Source organism: Ranitomeya imitator, chromosome 5 (genome assembly GCF_032444005.1).
Source record: "Ranitomeya imitator isolate aRanImi1 chromosome 5, aRanImi1.pri, whole genome shotgun sequence".
NCBI lineage: Eukaryota > Metazoa > Chordata > Amphibia > Anura > Dendrobatidae > Ranitomeya > Ranitomeya imitator.
Window position 1 is genome coordinate 498,801,196 of NC_091286.1, and position 23,960 is coordinate 498,825,155.

The 23,960-nt window shown below is 46.0% G+C and overlaps 1 protein-coding gene across 1 annotated transcript in view; it reads right to left on the reverse strand.

Moving 5' to 3' along the window:
• LOC138638268 (lysosomal amino acid transporter 1 homolog) overlaps positions 1 to 23,960 on the reverse strand; it is a 47,543-nt gene that overhangs the window by 21,437 nt on the left and 2,146 nt on the right. Inside the window, exons 2-3 of the mRNA XM_069727443.1 lie at positions 4,248 to 4,377; positions 3,396 to 3,483 (exon numbers count right to left, since the gene is read on the reverse strand). Of these exons, the coding sequence (XP_069583544.1) occupies positions 3,396 to 3,483; positions 4,248 to 4,377 (218 nt within the window). The remainder of the gene's footprint in view (positions 1 to 3,395; positions 3,484 to 4,247; positions 4,378 to 23,960) is intronic.

The window sequence follows — 23,960 nt, forward strand, 5'->3', positions numbered from 1 at the left end:
TTCATGAACAATACGGAGTCGAGCTGGATAAAGCATGGAGTAAATGATGTTTTTATCCCTGAGCTGCTTTTTGACTTCCATAAATCGAACTCGCTGCTTTTGAAGTTCCATAGAGAAGTCCGGGAAGATTGATATAGTGGCGTTATTGAATTTAATAGGGGCCTTCTGCCTTGCCAAGCGAAGAATTGCATCCCTGTCTCTGCAGTTAAGGAGACGTGCCAGAAAGGGTCGGGGCGGAGTTCCAGGAGGAAGAGGTCTCGTTGGGACCCTATGGGCCCTTTCCACAGAAAATGTTGAGGAGAATCCGTCTCCCAGGGAGGTTTTAAGCCAGTCCTCTAGAAATTGCTCAGGTTGCTGACCCTCCGAGCGTTCTGGTAGGCCAATAATTCGGATATTATTACGGCGCAGCCTGTTTTCCAGGTCATCTGCCTTTTGCTTCCAGGCATTCACAGAGCCAGTGGCCTTTGATAACTTAGCCTCCATTGGGGCAATGGTGTCCTCTATCTGAGACACCCTTGTTTCAACCTCTGAAATACGCCCTCTCATAGTTTGTATATCTTGTCGCAGACGGCCCACTTCAGTATGCACGTCTTCTATTTTCTCAGTGAGAGAGGACCTGGTGAGAGATATAGCCTGCATCAACTGCTCAGATGCTTGTTTAAGAGTCAGTTCGTCTTGTTCTCCCTCCTCATTGCTGTCAGAAAGACGATTTTTGCGTTGACTCTGCGTGGGATTATTTCTGAGAGAGCGTGTATTATCTGGGGCATCTTCTCTGGCATATTTCCTCAACTTGTCAGCAGCCCCCGCTCCTTTAGGATGATGCATGGTGATTGGCAGAAGATCCCCACCAAATGACCAAATTTATTATGGCAGTCTATTCTCCACTAGCAGACCGGACAGGGCCAAACACCGGGATGCACCCCCGAGAGGCAGCAAACCAAGCAAAGAGTCTCAGATGTCTGCAAATGTATCAACTTAGGAGTTTGCCCAGGCACTGTGTCCCAGAGCAGCCACAGTTCCCCAGGAAGAACAGCAGGGAGGGGGGAACGATCCCTCCAAAGTAATGGTGCAAGCAGGGGTTTTGATAAGGGGAGTGCAGGGCCCAATTTTCCAGGGCGCACACCGCTCTGCCCCTTTTAGTGTTTCAGGCCGGTAGCTCACCTCCTGAATGCACCGCAGTCTTGCTATATAGCGCCTCTCTCCTTGCTGCTGGAGAGTGCGCTGTGGTAATGGCCGCCGTCTCCCAGGGCCCGCCCGCCGCTCCAGACCCGGCACCTGTCTCCTGCTCCTCGATGTTCCACAGCGTCCCCGCTGTATGTAAGTGCCTGCCGTGCTCCCCGGGGGATCCACCCGGCTTCAGCCGCCGCCGGCACTGCGTCCCGCCCGTCGGAGCCGCGCTCAAAGATGGCCGCCGCAGCCCAGGGACCTCGCCGCTCCTCCAGGCCGCCACAGATATCGGCTCTCCAGCGTTCCACCGCCGCCACCCGGGGGGGTCGCCGGTCTCCCGAGCTTTCAGAGCACCGCCTCAGCCGGTGCAGCTGCAGTTCAGGGGGATAAATGGCCGGATTCAGATCAGGATAATGGGAGCCTCCAAAAGGTGCGTCTTCTCTCTTGGCTTACATAGCCACGCCCCCACCTGTCTGGACATTTGCAGTTTTTTTTTCCCTTATCCTGAAATTACCTAAAAAGTATTTTCTACCAGCGACTTTATTAAGGACCTAAGATCTGAGGCAAACGTCAGGGTCTCTTCACAGTGTTCTATACAAGAGCTACAGAGTCTATTTTCCCATGTAGAAGTAACTCCTCTGTGCAAAGTGCACAGGTCCTGTGTTCAGTCTTACCCGCACTTTTCCTTCAATGAAGAATAGAAGAGAAAAGAGGAGGGACAGTAATTATGAGGTGGACTTTGAAGTAGCTCACTTACCATTCTGACGGAAGAAGGGTTACCGGGTTAGGAGGAGGAACCATTTTTGTAGACTGGTCCTCTCTTGCATTCGACGCCACACTGGAGTCCTTGCTGCACTGGGACTATCTGTCAGAATGCCCACTCCCATTACAACGCTCGTGATGATGGGAAGGGTCCTTTTTATGTCCGTTGTCGCTGTTGTGGCTGCGACAGTGGCTGCTGCTGGGGTGGTGACTGGACATGTAGCATCTGCACCTCCTGGTGCTCCTGTTCGCTCATGACTTAGGGTGGGGGGGTTGATTGCCAGAGCTCTATCAAAAGCACTGTACTAGTGCTTTCTGGTGCTAAATATGCCCTGGCACTTCCCCTGCACCACCCCAGCATACTTGTGCTGTTTCAGCGTGTCATTAGGCTTAGATATCCGTACGCTCTCCATAGGGCCGCCCTCAGGAAGGTGAGGGGGGGTGCGGCACACATGCAGACAGTATTGGCACGGCACATACACTGCCAGTGAGGACGTGAGCATGCGCCAGCTGGATTTCCCAGTCATACCTTGCAGCGCCGCGTCATAGGGACGTGCCTGCATGCCGGCGCGTGCACACTAGACCCCGGAAGTACCAAGCACACGTTTCACATCAGCCTACAGCATCAGCCTAGCAGAGCTTCCTGCAGAGCAGGTACACAGATTCCATGAAAGGCAGCATACCCAGCGGTGCATCTTTTGTGCTGCCTCTTCCTGTACACCCTAGAGCAGAGGTCCCCAACTCCAGTCCTCAAGGCCCACCAACAGGTCATGTTTTCAGGATTTCCTTTGCATTGCACTGGTGATGCAATTATTACCTGGGCAAGACTAAGGAAATCCTGAAAACATGACCTGTTGGTGGGCCTTGAGGACTGGAGTTGGGGACCTCTGCCCTAGAGGCCCACTGACCCCAGCGGTGGTGCCTCAGGATACCGCGCCAGCCAAGGCAGGGAATTCCCGCTGTATGGATCGGTCTGGCCGGGCCTGGCATCAAACAACGATCTCTTCCTTTGCAGGTGTGTCAACTGTAGGTTCCCAGTTAAGGACAGGAAATCAACTGATGCGGGAGAGGTACCGCCTTTTTATCTGTAAGTTTCCTGTCCTTGAAGGACCGATCCCCTCTCTCCGTGGTGCAGTCATGGTGGAAGGAGAAAAACGCACCAAAAACACAGGCATCTGGTTCTGCATTTTTTTGTGCCAAAACCAGATTCTATAGAATAGGACTTTCTTCCCCAACACTAAACTATCAGCATGCAAAAAGGACAAATCTAGCATGCCAAAACCACAAGCAAGAACCTGTTCAGAGGTTATTTATTAAATATCCTTATTTTAGTAGAATATATACTGCCAAAATAACAAATATACAAGAAACACATACTGTAGTCATTTACTCTTCAGGTTGCAGTACTCTGAGTATTGCTGTTCCGTGAGACACATACCTCACAATGAATACAAATGTATAATTACCTTTTAGCTTCTTGTGTTTCAATTTGTAGTAGGCAAACTGAGATATCATAATTATATCCATGCTGACATAACAAATGGCAGTGACAACCTGAAAAGAAACAAGTAAAACTAAATTAGCATGGAATCTAGAGGATCAGAAACCTAAAATAATTGAGACAGTGGTTGCCTCTTGTGACCAGGTGTCATTGCGGTGTCCATTTTCTACTGCACAGCAAGCATGACTGTGGTGTTAAAGAGATGCTTGAAGGACTATACCTCCGATATCTACGCTCTCTGGAAACCTTCCCCACTGATCAGCTGTTAATACATCCTGCAGGTGGCTGAAATACAAAGAGCCAGAGCACCACAGCGCTGAACACTGCAGGTCAATTCCCACTCACTTTAAAAGAAGTTGTGCCGAGAGCAGCCACAATACGGTGTATGAATATGGGGTGTTCTGGCATCTGGTATTGAGGACTTTATACCATGACATGGTTGTGAATATCATGGTCCCGGACAAACCAAGTACAAATGCCATAGGAAAATATGTCCAGGAGTCTTGCATAACTCACTCCATTACTACACAGGTTAGGGTTCATGCAGACATCCGTGGATCTTGGTGCAAATACGGAATGTATTGAATGGACTGTCGCGGGCCTCTCAACCAGCGCACAACAGATTCATATATTTTTATGAGGCCGTCAAGCCTGGGTGGGGAGATCCACGGCCAGTCAGTGCACGGTGGTCCATCGTAGGACTGAGAGCAACAGATATCTGCATGAGGCCTTAGGAAAAAGGAATTATGGACTCTATCAGTAACTTTGGGCACAATATTTGATGCAACGACCTCACATTGGGTTCTGACTGATGTACCTGTATTGGAAGCTGTTTGGTTAAATAGGACCCGACAAAATTTGTGACGTCCCCTCCGAACCAACAAAATAGAAATCCAAGAGAAAGTGCTTGATCCACTCTTCCGTTCTTGTGGGCAACATACAGCTGGCTGAAGGGAAAACAAAGTCACAGTGTAATAATGACTGACATTGCAACTCCAACAATGGCTGCTCTACACTCCTGAATGGCAGGCTGGCCTGGTTATGGAGTAATATATTCCCGGCTCATATCGCAGCTACGGAGACAGACCACTCATAAAATCCATTTGAGATCCATCTGCATGGTCTCCACATTTGCTGATCACACACAAGGGGTAACAGACAGCCACGCTCTTCTTGGTGACCGCCATCTCCCAATTGCATACTTGCAGTAAAGCCAACCTGATTCACTCAGGGTTTTATCGAGAGAAAACAAATGAGACGCTAGCCGGCTGCAAATATGCAATTCACACCTGGCAGCCGCATGAACCGACAAGTGGAGCTGAATCCCACCAGTGTGTATATTACACATGGTTAGAATTGGGAAAGCTGCTCTGCTTGATGATAGTATTTTAAATGTTTTTTTTCCACTCCAGGGCACACTATGTTGTATTTTATGCTACAAAATGACATAACAGTAGCTAGAATAAAATCCACACTCAGAAAGTGAAGTTTCATGCAAAATTATTACAAATTGTAATGATAATAAAGACAAAAAAAAAATACAATGATGTACAGGATCTACAATAAAAGGTTATAATAATTCACCTTAGCCCTCACCCTGACACCAAAGTACGAAATATTGGAGATATTACAGAGATTGGTCAAACTATGTACTGTACCAGCATGCCTCCAGATTAATCTGCGCCCATCATCTCACTGCAGCATTCTTTATTATTTAAGAACCAACAGACGTTTTCCTAAATATCAAGCAGGACTGAGATCCAGACATCCGAGTCATGGAATCCCACATTTCTTGCACGTATTAGGCCATGTTCACACAGTGCGTTTTTTTCTGCGGAACCGCAGCGTTTTTGCCGCTGCGGTTCCGCAGGTGTTTTCCATGCAGGGTACAGTACAATGTACCCTATGGAAAACAGGAACCACTGTGCACACGATCCTGAAATTCAGAAAAAAAGCCGCGCTGAATAGCTGCGGGAAAAAAGAAGTACCATGTCACTTCTTTTTTCGGAGCCGCAGCGGTTCTGCACCCATAGACCTCCATTGTGAGGTCAAACCCGCAGTAAAACCCGCAGATCAAAAATATATCTGCGGGTTTTATTGCGGTTTGTGGTGCCGAACCGCTGCAGCAGGAAGTGCGGGGAAGCGGGCGGAAGTGCGTGGGCGGAGCGTGGCTGCCCCGATCCCAACCCCCCATGCTCCGATGCCCCCCCCCCGTGTCCTAATCTCCCCCCCTTATACTTACCCGGCCTCCCGGTGTCCGTCCGGCTTCTCCCTGGGCGCCGCCATCTTGCAAAATGGCGGGCGCATGCGCAGTGCGCCCGCCGAATCTGCCGGCCGGCAGATTCGTTCCAAAGTGCATTTTGATCACTGAGATATAACCCATCTTAGTGATCAAAATAAAAAAAAATAGTAAATGACACCCCCCCCCCCCCTTTGTCACCCCCATAGGTAGGGACAATAAAAAAATTAAGAATTTTTTATTTTTTTTTCCACTATGGTTAGGGTTAGGGGTAGGGTTAGGGTATTTTCAGCCATTTTAACCCTAAAAAACTCCCTAGAAAACACACAGACTCTGCATAGAAAACTGCATCAAAAAACGCATCAAAAAACGCATCAAAAAACGCATCAAAAAACGCATCAAAAAACGCATCAAAAAACGCATCAAAAAACGCATCAAAAAACGCATCAAAAAAAGGACCTACGTTTTCTGCAAAGAGCTGCGGTTTTTAGTCCTGAAAAAAAGGATGGAAATCAGGAACGTGTGAACATACCCTTAAGACCCGTACACACGTTGCAGAGTTGTTGCGTTTTTCTGAACAAATCTTGAAGGGTTTCCTGATGTTGGCAAAGTGAATGAGAATCCTGAAGTCTCATGCACATGTTGCTTATTTTTTACTTTGGTGCAGATTTAGATCTGCATTATGTAAATTTTTTAAGTGTTTTTGCAGCAAATTTCACCCATTCTAATGAGTGGAGAAAAATCTGCACCAAAAACATACGTAAAAAAACCATTTACCGTATATATTCGAGTATAAGCCGAGTTTTTCAGCCCATTTGTTTAGGCTGAAAGTGCCCCTCTCGGCTTATACTCGAGTCATTGTCCCAGGGGGTCAGCGGGGCAGATGACACATCATACTCACCCCTTCCCGGCGTGGTCTCTGCAGTCCCTGCTTCTCCGATGGTCTCCGGCAACCAGCAGTCACGTGGTACCGCTCATGAATATGCACTCCCATAGGCGTGGAGCGCATATTCATTACTTTAATGAGCTGTACCACGTGACCACTGAACACAGGAACAAGCTGCCGGCGCCGGAGTCTATCGGAAAAGCAGGGACTTGCAGAGACAGCGCCAGGAGGGGGCGAGTATGACGGGGGAGGGTGAGCCATGCAATATTCACCTGTCCTCGTTCCACCACCACGCTCCGTCTTCTGCGTCCTCTGTGACGTTCAGGTCAGAGGGCGTGATGACGTGGTTAGTGTGCGCCCTCTACCTGAACAGTCACTACAGAGACCCGGAAGACAAAGCGGCACACGGTGCACCTGGCCCCTAGCGACAAGAGGAGCATATGTAATTTTTTTTTAAACCCCTTCACGACATGCACCGTACTAGTACTGCGCATGTCGTGTCTCCCCCTTTGATGTGGGCTCCGGCGCTGAGCCCACATGAAAATCCAAACTGAAGAAAAGGACAGCGCGACACTGGATAGTGAAAAGCAGCTCACATATTCTCATTCAATCAAATATTGCCCCGGATATCTCCACCCCAATACCGGCTATTGAAACACATAATAGATTCCTAGCATTTGAAAATAATGATAATACCCCTGGGATTTCCAGGGAAGAATCTAATTCACAACCTCTACGACAGAAACAGGCGCCATCTTTCATGTTAGGACAGAAAGATAAAAAATTACAACAAAATTAAACCAAAAACCACACAAAGCCATCTCCCTCCTTTTTTTCAAAAGGGACAAAGAAAAAACGAAAAAGGGGATGTAGGGGCGGGAAATCAACCAAAAAAAGAGAGATCAGTGCATCAACAACAGGAAAACATCTCAGCGCAATTAAAACAGAAGATCTTCAATCTGAGTAATCACACATTGAGCAACAATGAGGTTTGCTTACTCAATAGGGGCCTTAAATACGCACCGAGTACAAAGTTCAATAAATTTCAGGCCTATATAGGGGTGAAACTGTTCATGAGGAAACTGGCTATTAAGAAACACTATCTAAAGAAGAAGCTAAGCATGGCAAATAATGATGGATCAATGGATACTTTTGATCCGTATGAACACACCCATCTCAAAAAGAAATCAAACTTTAACCCGATCCAGGAATATTCTGAGGCGTTTGAGGCCTTTCAGAATAACGTGACTCGGGATATTAGAAAAATTTCGGACAGAAAATGTTCTCAGTTCAAGTTAACTTGTCTAATCAAGAACGCAGGGCGATTCAACAACTTCAAGACAACAAACAAAACCATCAGACCGGCCGATAAAGGGGGTGGTATAGTTATACTCAACACTCCCGATTATGATAAAGAATCCCTACGGCTGTTGAGTGACAATCGCACCTATAAAAAACTAACCATGGACCCATCAGCTAACTATTTAAAAGAAATGCAAAGCTTGATACAAACAGGTTTCCAAAAGGGATTTTTAAATAAGAATGAATTTGATTTTGTAAATAACATGCATCCCCGGGCTCCATATTTTTATTATTTACCTAAGGTCCACAAAGATCCACTGCATCCACCAGGCAGACCGATTATATCCGCCATAGGAGGCCTCACATCTAACCTTTCTAAATTTGTGGATTGCTACCTACAGAGACTGTGTCCCCACCTTCCATCCTATTTGAAGGATAGTGCACACATTTTAAATATTCTGCAGAAGATACAATGGGAAGAACACTATATCATGGGGACTTTAGATATAACTTCCCTCTATACTGTGATTGAGCACAAAAAGGGATGTGAAGCAGTTGAATATTTTATGTCAAAGAATAGCCAGACACCCAGGGATCAGAATCTTTTTATTCTAGATTGTATCGATTTTATACTCACTCACAATTATTTTAAATTTGGGGCGGACTACTACTCCCAGGAATGGGGTACTGCCATGGGTACCAGGTTCGCCCCTAGTTACGTCAACCTTTACGTAGGGAGGTGGGAAGAAGAAACCATCTTCAGCGGGGGTGAGCTACGGGCGAACCTGGTCCTATGGCAGAGGTTCATTGACGATATCATATTTATTTGGTCCGGGGGCCCCATTTTATTAAATGATTTTATTCAACACCTAAACACAAATGATTACTTTTTAAAATTCACTTCAGTTATAAATAATAAAGAAATAAATTTTTTAGACTTAAGAATTTTTATTGATAGCAACAAAATACATACTCAAATATATCATAAACCCACTGATTCTGGAAACTATATAGCCTTGGACAGTTGTCATCTTCCCAGTTGGCTTCTCAATGTTCCAAAGAGCCAATTCATCAGGGCACATAGAAATTGCTCTAGACTGGACGACTATAACCCCTTCATGACCCAGCCTATTTTAACCTTAATGACCTGGCCGTTTTTTGCAATTCTGACCAGTGTCCCTTTATGAGGTAATAACTCAGGAACGCTTCAACGGATCCTAGCGGTTCTGAGATTATTTTTTCGTGACATATTGGGCTTCATGTTAGTGGTAAATTTAGGTCAATAAATTCTGCGTTTATTTGTGATAAAAACGGAAATTTGGCGAAAATTTTGAAAATTTCGCAATTTTCACATTTTGAATTTTTATTCTGTTAAACCAGAGAGTTATGTGACACAAAATAGTTAATAAATAACATTTCCCACATGTCTACTTTACACCAGCACAATTTTGGAAACAAAATTTTTTTTTGCTAGGAAGTTATAAGAGTTAAAATTTGACCAGCGATTTGTCATTTTTACAACGAAATTTACAAAACCATTTTTTTAGGGACCACCTCACATTTGAAGTCAGTTTGAGGGGTCTATATGGCTGAAAATACCCAAAAGTGACACCATTCTAAAAAATGCACCCCTCAAGGTGCTCAAAACCACATTCAAGAAGTTTATTAACCCTTCAGGTGCTTCACAGCAGCAGAAGCAACATGGAAGGAAAAAATGAACATTTAACTTTTTAGTCACAAAAATTATCTTTTAGCAACATTTTTTTTATTTTCCCAATGGTACAAGGAGAAACTGAACCACGAAAGTTGTTGTCCAATTTGTCCTGAGTACGCTGATACCTCATATGTGGGGGTAAACCACTGTTTGGGCGCACGGCAGGGCTTGGAAGGGAAGGAGCGTCATTTGACTTTTTGAATGAAAAATTGGCTCCACTCTTTAGCGGACACCATGTCACGTTTGGAGAGCCCCCGTGTGCCTAAAAATTGGAGCTCCCCCACACGTGACCCCATTTTGGAAACTAGACGCCCCAAGGAACTTATCTAGATGCATAGTGAGAACTTTGAACCCCCGGGGGCTTCACAAATTGATCCGTAAAAATGAAAAAGTACTTTTTTTTCACAAAAAAATTCTTTTAGCCTCAATTTTTTTCATTTTCACATGGGTAACAGGATAAAATGGATCCTAAAATGTGTTGGGCAATTTCTCCTGAGTACACCGATACCTCACATGTGGGGGTAAACCACTGTTTGGGCACATGGTAAGGTTCGGAAGGGAAGGAGCGCCATTTGACTTTTCGAATGAAAAATTATCTCCATCGTTAGCGGACACCATGTCGTGTTTGGAGAGCCCCCGTGTGCCTAAACATTGGAGCTCCCCCACAAATGACCCCATTTTGGAAACTAGACCCCCCAAGGAACTTATCTAGATGCATATTGAGCACTTTAAACCCTCAGGTGCTTCACAAATTGATCTGTAAAAATGAAAAAGTACTTTTTTTTTCACAAAAAAATTCTTTTCGCCTCAGTTTTTCATTTTCACATGGGCAATAGGATAAAATGAATCCTAAAATTTGTTGGGCAATTTCTCCCGAGTACGCCGATACCTCATATGTGGGGGTAAACCACTGTTTGGGCACACGGCAGGGCTCGGAAGGGAAGGTGCGCCATTTGACTTTTTGAATGGAAAATTAGCTCCAATTGTTAGCGGACACCATGTCGCGTTTAGAGAGCTCCTGTGTGCCTATGCATTGGAGCTCCCCCACAAGTGACCCCATTTTGGAAACTAGACCCCCCAAGGAACTTATCTAGATGCATATTGAGCACTTTAAACCCCCAGGTGCTTCACAGAAGTTTATAATGCAGAGCCATGAAAATAAAAAATAATTTTTCTTTCCTCAAAAATGATTTTTAGCCTGGAATTTCCTATTTTGCCAAGGGTAATAGGAGAAATTGGACCGCAAATGTTGTTGTCCAGTTTGTCCTGAGTACGCTGATACCCCATATGTGGGGGTAAACCACTGTTTGGGCGCACGGCAGGGCTCGGAAGGGAAGGCACGCCAATTGGCTTTTTAAATGGAAAATTAGCTCCAATCATTAGCGGACACCATGTCACGTTTGGAGAGCCCCTGTGTGCCTAAACATTGGAGATCCCCCACATATGACCCCATTTTGGAAACTAGACCCCCAAAGGAACTAATCTAGATGTGTGGTGAGGACTTTGAACTTCCAAGTGCTTCACAGAAGTTTATAACGCAGAGCCATGAAAATAAAATAAAAATTTTATTTTCTCTAAAATGATTTTTTAGCCTGCAATTTATTATTTTCCCAAGGGTAAAAGGAGAAATTTGACCCCAAAAGTTGTTGTACAGTTTCTCCTGAGTACGCTGATACCCCATATGTGGGGGTAAACCACTGTTTGGGCACATGTCGGGGCTCGGAAGTCAAGTAGTGACATTTTGAAATGCAGACTTTGATGGAATGCTCTGCGGACGTTACGTTGCGTTTGCAGAGCCCCTGATGTGGCTAAACAGTAGAAACCCCCCACAAGTGACCCCATTTTAGAAACTAGACCCCGAAAGGAACTTATCTAGATGTGAGGTGAGCACTTTGAACCCCCAAGTGCTTCACAGAAGTTTATAACACAGAGCAGTGAAAATAATAAATACGTTTTCTTTCCTCAAAAATAATTTTTTAGCCCAGAATTTTTTATTTTCCCAAGGGTTACAGGAGAAATTGGACCCCAAAAGTTGTTGTCCAGTTTCTCCTGAGTACGCTGATACCCCATATGTGGGGGTAAACCACTGTTTGGGCACATGTCGGGGCTCGGAAGTCAAGTAGTGACGTTTTGAAATGCAGACTTTGATGGAATGGTCTGCGGGCGTCACGTTGCGTTTGCAGAGCCCCTGGTGTGCCTAAACAGTAGAAACCCCCCACAAGTGACCCCATTTTGGAAACTAGACCCCCCAAGGAACTTATCTAGATATGTGGTGAGCACTTTGAACCCCCAAGTGCTTCACAGACGTTTACAACGCAGAGCCGTGAAAATAAAAAATCATTTTACTTTCCTCAAAAATGATGTTTTAGCAAGCAATTTTTTATTTTCTCAAGGGTAACAGGAGAAATTGGACCCCAGTAATTGTTGCCCAGTTTGTCCTGAGTACGCTGATACCCCATATGTGGGGGTAAACCACTGTTTGGGCACATGTCGGGGCTCGGAAGTCAAGTAGTGACGTTTTGAAATGCAGACTTTGATGGAATGGTCTGCGGGCGTCACGTTGCGTTTGCAGAGCCCCTGGTGTGCCTAAACAGTAGAAACCCCCCACAAGTGACCCCATTTTGGAAACTAGACCCCCCAAGGAACTTATCTAGATATGTGGTGAGCACTTTGAACCCCCAAGTGCTTCACAGACGTTTACAACGCAGAGCCGTGAAAATAAAAAATCATTTTACTTTCCTCAAAAATGATGTTTTAGCAAGCAATTTTTTATTTTCTCAAGGGTAACAGGAGAAATTGGACCCCAGTAATTGTTGCCCAGTTTGTCCTGAGTACACTGATACCCCATATGTGGGGGTAAACCACTGTTTGGGCACACGTCGGGGCTCGGAAGGGAAGGAGCACCATTTGACTTTTTGAATAAAAGATTGGCTGGAATCAATGGTGGCGCCATGTTGCGTTTGGAGACCCCCTGATGTGCCTAAACAGTGGAAACCCCTCAATTCTAACGCCAACACACCCCTAACCCTTATCCCAACTGTAGCCGTAACCCTAACCACAACCCTAACCGCAACACACCCCTAACCACAACCCTAACCCCAACACACCCCTAACCCTAACCACAACCCTAATTCCAACCCAACCCTAACCCTAAGGCTATGTACCCACGTTGCGGATTCGTGTGAGATTTTTCCGCACCATTTTTGAAAAATCCGCGGGTAAAAGGCACTGCGTTTTACCTGCGGATTTACTGCGGATTTCACCTGCGGATTCCTATTGAGGAATAGGTGTAAAACGCTGCGGAATCCGCACAAAGAATTGACATGCTGCGGAAAATACAACGCAGCGTTTCCGTGCGGTATTTTCCGCACCATGGGCACAGCGGATTTGGTTTTCCATAGGTTTACATGGTACTGTAAACCTGATGGAACACTGCTGCGGATCCGCAGCGGCCAATCCGCTGCGGATCCGCAGCCAAATCCGCACCGTGTGCACATAGCCTAATTCTAAAGGTATGTGCACACGCTTCGGAAAACGCTGCGGATCCGCAGCAGTTTCCCATGAGTTTACATTTCAATGTAAACCTATGGGAAACAAAAATCGCTGTACACATGCTGCGGAAAAACTGCACGGAAACGCAGCGGTTTACATTCCGCAGCATGTCACTTCTTTCTGCGGATTCCACAGCGGTTTTACAACTGCTCCAATAGAAAATCGCAGTTGTAAAACCGCAGTGAAATGCGCAGAAAAACCGCGGTAAATCTGCCATAAATCCGCAGCGGTTTAGCACTGCGGATTTATCAAATCCGCTGCGGAAAAATCCGCAGAGGACCAGAATACGTGTGCACATACCGAAACCCTAACCCTAACCCTACCCCTAACCCTACCCCTAACCCTACCCCTAACCCTACCCCTAACCCTACCCCTAACCCTACCCCTAACCCTACCCCTAACCCTAGTTCTAACTCCAACCTTAGTGAAAAAAAAAAAAAATTCTTTATTTTATTATTGTCCCTATCTATGGGGGACAAATGGGGGGGGTCATTTACTGTTTTTTTATTTTGACCACTGTGATAGATTATATCACAGTGATCAAAATTCACATTGGAACGAATCTGCCGGCCGGCAGATTCGGCGGGCGCACTGCGCATGCGCCCGCCATTTTGGAACATGGCGGCGCTCGGGGAAGAAGACGGACGGGACCCCGCCAGGATCGGTAAGTATAAGGGGGGGAGATCAGGGCACAGGGGGGGGGGAGATCAGGGCACGGGGGGGGCGTCGGAGCACGGGGGGGGAGGGATCGGAGCATGGGGGAGAGTGATCGGTGTGCGGGCGGGTGGATCGGTGTGCAGGGGGGGTGGATCGGTGTGCAGGGGGGGTGGTTCGGAGCACGGGGGGGGATCGGAGTGCGGGGGGGTTTGATTGGAGCATGGGGGGTGTGACTGGAGCACGGGGGGAGCGGACAGGAGGACGGGGGAGCGGAGCACAGGACGGAGGGGAGCGGGCCACAGATCGGAGGGCTGGGGGGGCGATCGGTGGGGTGGGGTGGGTGCACATTAGTATTTCCAGCCATGGCCGATGATATTGCAGCATCGGCCATGGCTGGATTGTAATATTTCACCATTTTTTTAGGTGAAATATTACAAATCGCTCTGATTGGCAGTTTCACTTTCAACAGCCAATCAGAGCGATCGTAGCCACGAGGGGGTGAAGCCACCCCCCCTGGGCTAAACTACCACTCCCCCTGTCCCTGCAGATCGGGTGAAATGGGAGTTAACCCTTTCACCCGGCCTGCAGGGACGCGATCTTTCTGTGACACAGCATATGCGTCACAGGTCGGATTGGCACCGACTTTCATGACGCATACGCTGTGTCACAGGTCGGGAAGGGGTTAAAAACCCACTGATTCTGGAAACTATATAGCCTTGGACAGTTGTCATCTTCCCAGTTGGCTTCTCAATGTTCCAAAGAGCCAATTCATCAGGGCACATAGAAATTGCTCTAGACTGGACGACTATAATAAGGAAGCAAACCTCCTGGTGGAGAAATTTGTAATTAAAGGATATGACAAAAAATTCCTGTTAGAAACTAAGGAACAGGTTGGAGAACACCCGAGGGAAAGGTTCCTGATGCAGATAGAAAAGAAGTCAGAAAAAATGAATGGATAAAAATGGGGAGATTATGAGATTCCAATTATAATGCAATATAATTCTAAAAGTGGAATGCTGAACAAGATTGTAAATAAACATTGGAACATACTCAAAGAGGATAAGATAATTGGGGAGTTACTACCAGTGCGTCCAAAATTCGTTTTCAAAAGGGCAAAAAATTTGGGGAATCTAATTGCCCCAACGATATGTAGACCTCTGGAGAAAGAAGAAAAAAATCATCATTTTTTATCAAAACGCCCCAATGGCTTCTTCCCATGCAACAAATGCTTATCATGTAAGAAACTAGGCACAAAAAAACAAATCTCCATCTCCAATCAGTCAACAGTAATTAACCCCTTCCCGACCTTTGACGCCACGTAGGCGTCATGAAAGTCGGTGCCATTCCGACCCATGACGCCTATGCGGCGTCATGGAAAGATCGCGTCCCTGCAGATCGGGTGAAAGGGTTAACTCCCATTTCACCCGATCTGCAGGGACAGGGGGAGTGGTAGTTTAGCCCAGGGGGGGTGGCTTCACCCCCTCGTGGCTACGGTCGCTCTGATTGGCTGTTGAAAGTGAAACTGCCAATCAGAGCGATTTGTAATATTTCACCCATTATAACGGGTGAAATATTACAATCCAGCCATGGCCGATGCTGAAATATCATCGGCCATGGCTGGAAATACTAGTGTGCCCCCACCCCACCCCTCCGATCGCCCCCCCAACCCCCCGATCTGGCCGGTACACTGCTCCAGCTCCCCTCCGTCCAGTGCTCCGCTCCCCCCCGTGCTCGTGTCCGCTCCCCCCGTGCTCCAATCACCCCCCCGTGCTCCAATCACCCCCCCTGCACTCCGATCCACCCCCTCCCGTGCTCCGTTCCACCCCCCCGTGCTCCATTCCAGCCCCCCGTGCTCCGTTCCACGCCCCCCGCGCTCCGATTCCCCCCCCCGTGGTCCCCCCCCACCCTATCATACTTACCGATCCAGCCGTGGTCCCGTCCGTCTTCTCCCGGGCGCCGCCATCTTCCAAAATGGCGGGCGCATGCGCAGTGCGCCCGCCGAATCTGCCGGCCGGCAGATTCGTTCCAAAGTGCATTTTGATCACTGAGATATAATCTATCTCAGTGATCAAAATAAAAAAAATAATAAATGACCCCCCCCCCCCCCTTTGTCACCCCCATAGGTAGGGACAATAAAAAAATAAAGAATTTTTTTTTTCCACTAATGTTAGAATAGGGTTAGGGTTAGGGGTAGGGTTAGGGTTAAGGTTAGGGCTAGGGGTAGGGTTAGGGTTAGGGTTAGGGCTAGGGTTAGGGCTAGGGTTAGGGCTAGGGCTAGGGCTAGGGCTAGGGTTAGGGCTAGGGCTAGGGTTAGGGCTAGGGTTAGGGCTAGGGTTAGGGCTAGGGTTAGGGCTAGGGTTAGGGCTAGGGTTAGGGCTAGGGTTAGGGCTAGGGTTAGGGCTAGGGTTAGGGTTAGGGCTAGGGTTAGGGCTAGGGTTAGGGCTAGGGTTAGGGCTAGGGCTAGGGTTAGGGCTAGGGTTAGGAATGTGCACACGTATTCTGGTCCTCTGCGGATTTTTCCGCTGCGGATTTGATAAATCCGCAGTGCTAAACCGCTGCGGATTTATGGCGGATTTACCGCGTTTTTTTCTGCGCATTTCACTGCGGTTTTACAATTGCGATTTTCTATTGGAGCAGTTGTAAAACCGCTGCGGAATCCGCACAAAGAAGTGACATGCTGCGGAATGTAAACCGCTGCGTTTCCGTGCAGTTTTTCCGCAGCATGTGTGCAGCGATTTTTGTTTCCCATAGGTTTACATTGAACTGTACACTCATGGGAAACTGCTGCGGATCCGCAGCGTGTGCACATACCTTTAGAATTAGGCTATGTGCACATGGTGCGGATTTGGCTGAGGATTCGTAGCAGTTTTCCATCACGTTTACAGTACCATGTAAACATATGAAAAACCAAATCCGCTGTGCCCATGGTGCGGAAAATACCGCGCGGGAACGCTGCGTTGTATTTTCCGCAGCATGTCAATTCTTTGTGCGGATTCCGCAGCGTTTTACACCTGTTCCTCAATAGGAATCCGCAGGTGAAATCCGCACAAAAAACACTGGAAATCCGCGGAAAATCCGCAGGTAAAACACAGTGCCTTTTACCCGCAGATTTTTCAAAAATGGTGCGGAAATATCTCACACGAATCCGCAACGTGGGCACATAGCCTTAGGGTTAGGGTTGGAATTAGGGTTGTGGTTAGGGTTAGGGGTGTGTTGGGGTTAGTGTTGTGGTTAGGGGTGTGTTGGGGTTAGGGTTGTGATTAGGATTATGGCTACAGTTGGGATTAGGGTTAGGGGTGTGTTGGGGTTAGTGTTGGAGTTAGAATTGAGGGGTTACCACTGTTTAGGCACATCAGGGGTCTCCAAACGCAACATGGCGCCACCATTGATTCCAGCCAATCTCGTATTCAAAAAGTCAAATGGTGCTCCCTCACTTCCGAGCCCTGACGTGTGCCCAAACAGTGGTTTACCCCCACATATGGGGTACCAGCATACTCAGGACAAACTGCGCAACAATTACTGGGGTCCAATTTCTCCTGTTACCCTTGTGAATCTAAAAAAATGCTTGCTAAAACATAATTTTTGAGGAAAGAAAAATGATTTTTTATTTTCACGGCTCTGCGTTGTAAACGTCTGTGAAGCACTTGGGGGTTCAAAGTGCTCACCACATATCTAGATAAGTTCCTTGGGGGGTCTAGTTTCTAAAATGGGGTCACTTGTGGGGGGTCTCTACTGTTTAGGCACACCAGGGGCTCTGCAAACGCAACGTGACACCCGCAGACCATTCCATCAAAGTCTGCATTTCAAAAGTCACTACTTCCCTTCTGAGCCCCGACGTGTGCCCAAACAGTGGTTTACCCCCACATATGGGGTATCAGCGTACTCAGGAGAAACTGGACAACAACTTTTGGGGTCCAATTTCTCCTGTAACCCTTGGGAAAATAAAAAATTCTGGGCTAAATAATTATTTTTGAGGAAAGAAAACGTATTTATTATTTTCACGGCTCTGCATTATAAACTTCTATGAAGCACTTGGGGGTTCAAAGTGCTCACCACACATCTAGATAAGTTCCTTTCAGGGTCTAGTTTCCAAAATGGGGTCACTTGTGGGGGGTTTCTACTGTTTAGGCACATCAGGGGCTCTGCAAACGCAACGTGACGCCCGCAGAGCATTCCATCAAAGTCTGCATTTCAAAACGTCACTACTTCAATTCCAAGCCCCGGCATGTGCCCAAACAGTGATTTACCCCCACATATGGGGTATCAGCGTACTCAGGAGAAACTGGACAACAACTTTTGGGGTCAAATTTCTCCTGTTACCCTTGGGAAAATAAAAAATTGCAGGCTAAAAGATCATTTTTGAGAAAATAATTTTTTTTTTTATTTTCATGGCTCTGCGTTATAAACTTCTGTGAAGCACTTGGGGGTTCAAAGTCCTCACCACACATCTAGATTAGTTCCTTTGGGGGTCTAGTTTCCAAAATGGTGTCATTTCTGGGGGATCTCCAATGTTTAAGCACACAGGGGCTCTCCAAACGTGACATGGTGTCCGCTAATGATTGGAGCTAATTTTCCATTTAAAAAGCCAAATGGCGTGCCATCCCTTCCGAGCCCTGCCGTGCGCCCAAACAGTGGTTTACCCCCACATATGGGGTATCAGCGTACTCAGGACAAACTGGACAACAATATTTGGGGTCCAATTTCTCCCATTATCCTTGGCAAAATAGGAAATTCCAGGCTAAAAAATCATTTTTGAGGAAAGAAAAATTATTTTTTATTTTCATGGCTCTGCGTTATAAACTTCTGTGAAGCACCTGGGGGTTTAAAGTGCTCAATATGCATCTAGATAAGTTCCTTGGGGGGTCTAGTTTCCAAAATGGGGTCACTTGTGGGGGAGCTCCAATGTTTAGGCACACAGGGGGCTCTCCAAACGCGACATGGTGTCCGCTAACAATTGGAGCTAATTTTCCATTCAAAAAGTCAAATGGCGCGCCTTCCCTTCCGAGCCCTGCCGTGTGCCCAAACAGTGGTTTACCCCCACATATGAGGTATCGGCGTACTCGGGAGAAATTGCCCAACAAATTTTATGATCCATTTTATCCTACTGCCCATGTGAAAATGAAAAAATTGAGGCGAAAATTTTTTTGTGAAAAAAAAGTACTTTTTCATTTTTACAGATCAATTTGTGAAGCACCTGGGGGTTTAAAGTGCTCAATATGCATCTAGATAAGTTCCTTGGGGGGTCTAGTTTCCAAAATGGGGTCACTTGTGGGGGAGCGCCAATGTTTAGGCACACAGGAGCTATCCAAACGCGACATGGTGTCCGCTAACGATGGAAATAATTTTTCATTCAAAAAGTCAAATGGCGCTCCTTCCCTTCCGAGCCTTACCATGTGCCCAAACAGTGGTTTACCCCCACATGTGAGGTATTGGTGTACTCAGGAGAAATTGCCCAACACATTTTAGGATCCATTTTATCCTGTTGCCCATGTGAAAATGAAAAAATTGAGGCTAAAAGAATTTTTTTGTGAAAAAAAAAGTACTTTTTCATTTTTACGGATCAATTTGTGAAGCACCTGGGGGTTCAAAGTGCTCAATATGCATCTAGATAAGTTCCTTGGGGCGTCTAGTTTCCAAAATGGGGTCACTTGTGGGGGAGCTCCAATTTTTAGGCACACGGGGGCTCTCCAAACGTGACATGGTGTCCGCTAAAGAGTGGAGCCAATTTTTGATTCAAAAAGTCAAATGGCGCTCCTTCCCTTCCAAGCCCTGCCGTGCGCCCAAACAGTGGTTTACCCCCACATATGAGGTATCAGCGTACTCAGGACAAATTGGACAACAACTTTCGTGGTTCAGTTTCTCCTTTTACCATTGGGAAAATAAAAAAATTGTTGCTAAAAGATAATTTTTGTGACTAAAAAGTTAAATGTTCATTTTTTCCTTCCATGTTGCTTCTGCTGCTGTGAAGCACCTGAAGGGTTAATAAACTTCTTGAATGTGGTTTTGAGTACCTTGAGGGGTGGTTTTTAGAATGGTGTCACTTTTGGGTATTTTCAGCCATATAGACCCCTCAAACTGACTTCAAATGTGAGGTGGTCCCTAAAAAAAATGGTTTTGTAAATTTCGTTGTAAAAATGACAAATCGCTGGTCAAATTTTAACCCTTATAACTTCCTAACAAAAAAAAATTTTGTTTCCAAAATTGTGCTGATGTAAAGTAAACATGTGGGAAATGTTATTTATTAACTATTTTGTGTCACATATCTCTCTGGTTTAACAGAATAAAAATTCAAAATGTGAAAATTGCGAAATTTTCAAAATTTTCCGTGTTTATCACAAATAAATGCAGAATTTATTGACCTAAATTTACCACTAACATGAAGCCCAATATGTCACGAAAAAACAATCTCAGAACCGCTAGGATCCGTTGAAGCGTTCCTGAGTTATTACCTCATAAAGGGACACTGGTCAGAATTGCAAAAAACGGCAAGGTCTTTAAGGTCAAAATAGGCTGGGTCTTGAAGGGGTTAATATTAAAGATTTCATCACCTGCTCCACTAAAGGAGTTATTTACAGTATTATGTGCCTTTGCAAGAAATTGTACATAGGTCGCACTATTCGCCCTATGAATGTAAGGATTAGAGAACATTTGTGCAACATTAGTAAAAAATTCTCGGAACACCCTTTATCTCAACATTTTGCCAAATATCACGGGGGTTCACTTGAGGACATCTTAGTCACTGGATTGAAAATAGTGAAAAAAGACTGGAGAGGTGGCAACTTTATTCACCAAATGTCAAGAGAAGAAATGAGGTACATATTTGAACTGAATACTTTGGCACCCCACGGTCTAAATAGTGAGATAGAACTGTTTGCTTTTATCCAATGAGCAAATAAAGAAAAAAAAAAAAAAAGTGGCACGCTATATAAAGCACACATCTTGCACACAGCACCATCCCTGATGAAGGAGTCAGTGACTCTGAAACGCGTAGGATTAGTTGGTCCTGTGTGCTATTCGTAGCTCCGTAGCTTTGCAGCTGGTCACGTGTACACATCACGTGACTGTGACGTCACACAAGGTCCTGCACCTTGTCGGCTTCAGCTCTATACTAGCGGCCGCCACTGCCTGTGCACGGCAGTTACCAAGCTCTGGGGGAGCACGCTAGTCACCGGCCGGGACAGCGTCTCCTATACTACTATTTGCTCTGCAACATATTGGATATTTCCGGAACAGAGATTCAGAGAAGACTTCAGATACCAACCTTTCAGCACATGAGTGAAGGACCTTCCCGCATGTCAGCACTGGACACAGATTTCCTTTTCTTTGATATTAAGGTAAACACATCTTGTTAATCACAGTCCTGTATGGGGAACCTTGTTTATGACATTTCCTAGTATTTTAACTATTTATGGCTTCATATAGGTGAACTTAGCGCAAATATCACATATAGTTTTCTTTGATTAACCACTTCTGGGACGATTGGGAGTGATTTCGTCCATATATTTGCTGCTTATTCACCTGAAGCAACTAAGCAGCGCCGTATGGTTCATTTTTAGACACATTTATTCTGCCTCCTGCGGCAACGTTTCGGTCCGAAGACCTTTGGGCTTGACAAAGGTCTTCGGACCGAAACATTGCCGCAGGAGGCAGAATAAATATGTGAGCTGCTTTTCACTATCCCGTGTGGCGCGGTCCTTTTCTTCAGTTTGGATTTGGATGTTCTGTCTGGCATGGACCCCCTGGTGAGGACGTGCGCCCCGATGTCCATAGAGACTATATAATTATAGGGTGCGGCTTTACTGCTTTCTTTGAGCCCACATCAAAGTCGCGACATGTCAGCTGTTTTGCGATTCCACCTGCCGCTATTAACTAGTTAAATGCCGCTGTCAAACGCTGACAGCAGCATTTAACTACCCAGTCATATGATCTGGGGTCTGCATGACAACCTGAGGTCTCCTCGAGACCTCTATGGTTGTTGATGCAGGCTTGCTGTGAGCGCCACCCTGTGGTCGGCGCTCATAGCAAGCCTGTAATTCAGCCACATAGCAGCGATCTGATCGCTGCTATGTAGCAGAGCCGATCAGGCTATGCCAGCTTCTAGCCTCCCATGGAGGCTGTTGAAGCATAGAAAAAAAAAAAAAAAAAAAAAAAAAAAATATAATAATATATATATATATATATATATATATATATATATATATATATATATATATATATATATATATATATATATATATATATATATATATATAACACCCCCTTTCGCCTCATAAAAAAAAAAAAATGCTCAGATTCAGATCTCGTCCCGAGATCTCGGGAGACGAGATCTGAATCTGAGCATGCGCCACCCCCAGCGGCCATTTTCCCGGAGGCCACCACATCGCAGCAATGGAGCTGCCGGCGCCTCCGGGCTTTCAGGAGATGCCGGTGGAGCCCCGACTGACTCTGCGGGAAGATACACCGCCGTTGCCGCCCCACAGCACAGAGCCCCGACGCTGTACGAAGAGGAACCGCCGCCCCACAGCACCCACACGGCACAAAGAGGAGCAGCCGCCGCCGCTCCCCAGCACCCCACGCTGACGCTGGCTGCAGCTACAATGTCAGGTAATGGGGCGTACTCCACTCACACTTTCCTGTGAGACGCCCCCTCCGACATCAGGACCACTCCCCCCCCCAAAAAAAAGGCACATTAATCACCGGCCCTATAAGACGACATACAGCGTATAAGACCACCCCCGACTTTTAAGAAGATTTTATATTTTAACTGGAAAAGTTGGGGGGGTCGTCTTATACGCCGGAAAATACGGTAATAAGTAACATTTCCCACATGTCTACTTTACATCAGCACAATTTTGGAACCAAAATTTTTTTTTGTTAGGGAGTTATAAGGGTTAAAAGTTGACCAGCAATTTCTCATTTTTACAACACCATTTTATTTTTATTTTTTTTAGGGACCACATCTCATTTGCAGAGATTTTGAGGAGTCTGTATGATAGAAAATACCCAAGTGTGACACCATTCTAAAACCTGCACCCCTCAAGGTGCTCAAAACCATAATCAAGAAGTTTATTAACCCTTCAGGTGTTTCACAGGAATTTTTGTAATGTTTAAATAAAAATGAACATTTAACTTTTTTTTCACAAAAAATTTACTTCAGCTCCAATTTGTTTTATTTTACCAAGGGTAACAGGAGAAAATGGACCCCAAAAGTTGTTGCCCAATTTGTCCTGAGTACGCTGATACCCGATATGTTGGGGGGGGGGGGGGGGGGGGGAACCACCGTTTGAGCGCATGGCAGAGTTCGGAAGGGATGGAGCATCATTTGGAATGCAGACTTAGATGGAATGGTCTGCAGGCGTCACATTGCGTTTGCAGAGCCCCTAATGTACCTAAACAGTAGAAACCCCCCACAACTGACCCCATTTTGGAAACTAGACCCCCCCAAGGAACTTATCTAGATGTGTTGTGAGAACTTTGAACCCCCAAGTGTTTCACTACAATTTATAAAGCAAAGCCTTGAAAATAAAAAATCTTTTTTTCCCCACAAAAATTATTTTTTAGCCCCCAGTTTTGTGTTTTCCCAAGGGTAACAGGAGAAATTGGACCCTAAGGCTATGTTCACACTTTGCGGATTTTGCTGCGGATCCTCAGCGGATTTGACCGCTGCGGATCTGCAGCAGTTTCCCATGAGTTTACAGTACAAAAAAACGCTGTGCACATGCTGCGGAAAAAAAACATGCGGAAACGCAGCGGATTACATTCCGCAGCATGTCACTTTTCTGCGGATTTTCACCTGCTCCAATAGGAAACTGCAGATGAAAATCCGCAGAAGAAACCGCAGTAAAAACCGTGATAAATCCGCAGTAAAAACCGCAACGGGTTTTCACTGCGGATTTTGGAATTCTGCTGCGGAAAAATCCGCAGTGGAATCCGCAAAGTGTGAACATAGCCTAAAAGTTGTTGTCCAATTTGTCCTGAGTACGCCGATACCCCATATGTTGGGGTAAACTCCTGTTTGGGCACACAGGAGAGCTCGAAAAGGAAGGAGCACGGTTTTACTTTTTCAACGCAGAATTGGCTGGAATTGAGATCGGACGCGATGTCGTGTTTGGAGAGCCCCTGATGTGCCTAAACAGAGGAAACCCCCCAATTATAACTGAAACCCTAATCCAAACACACC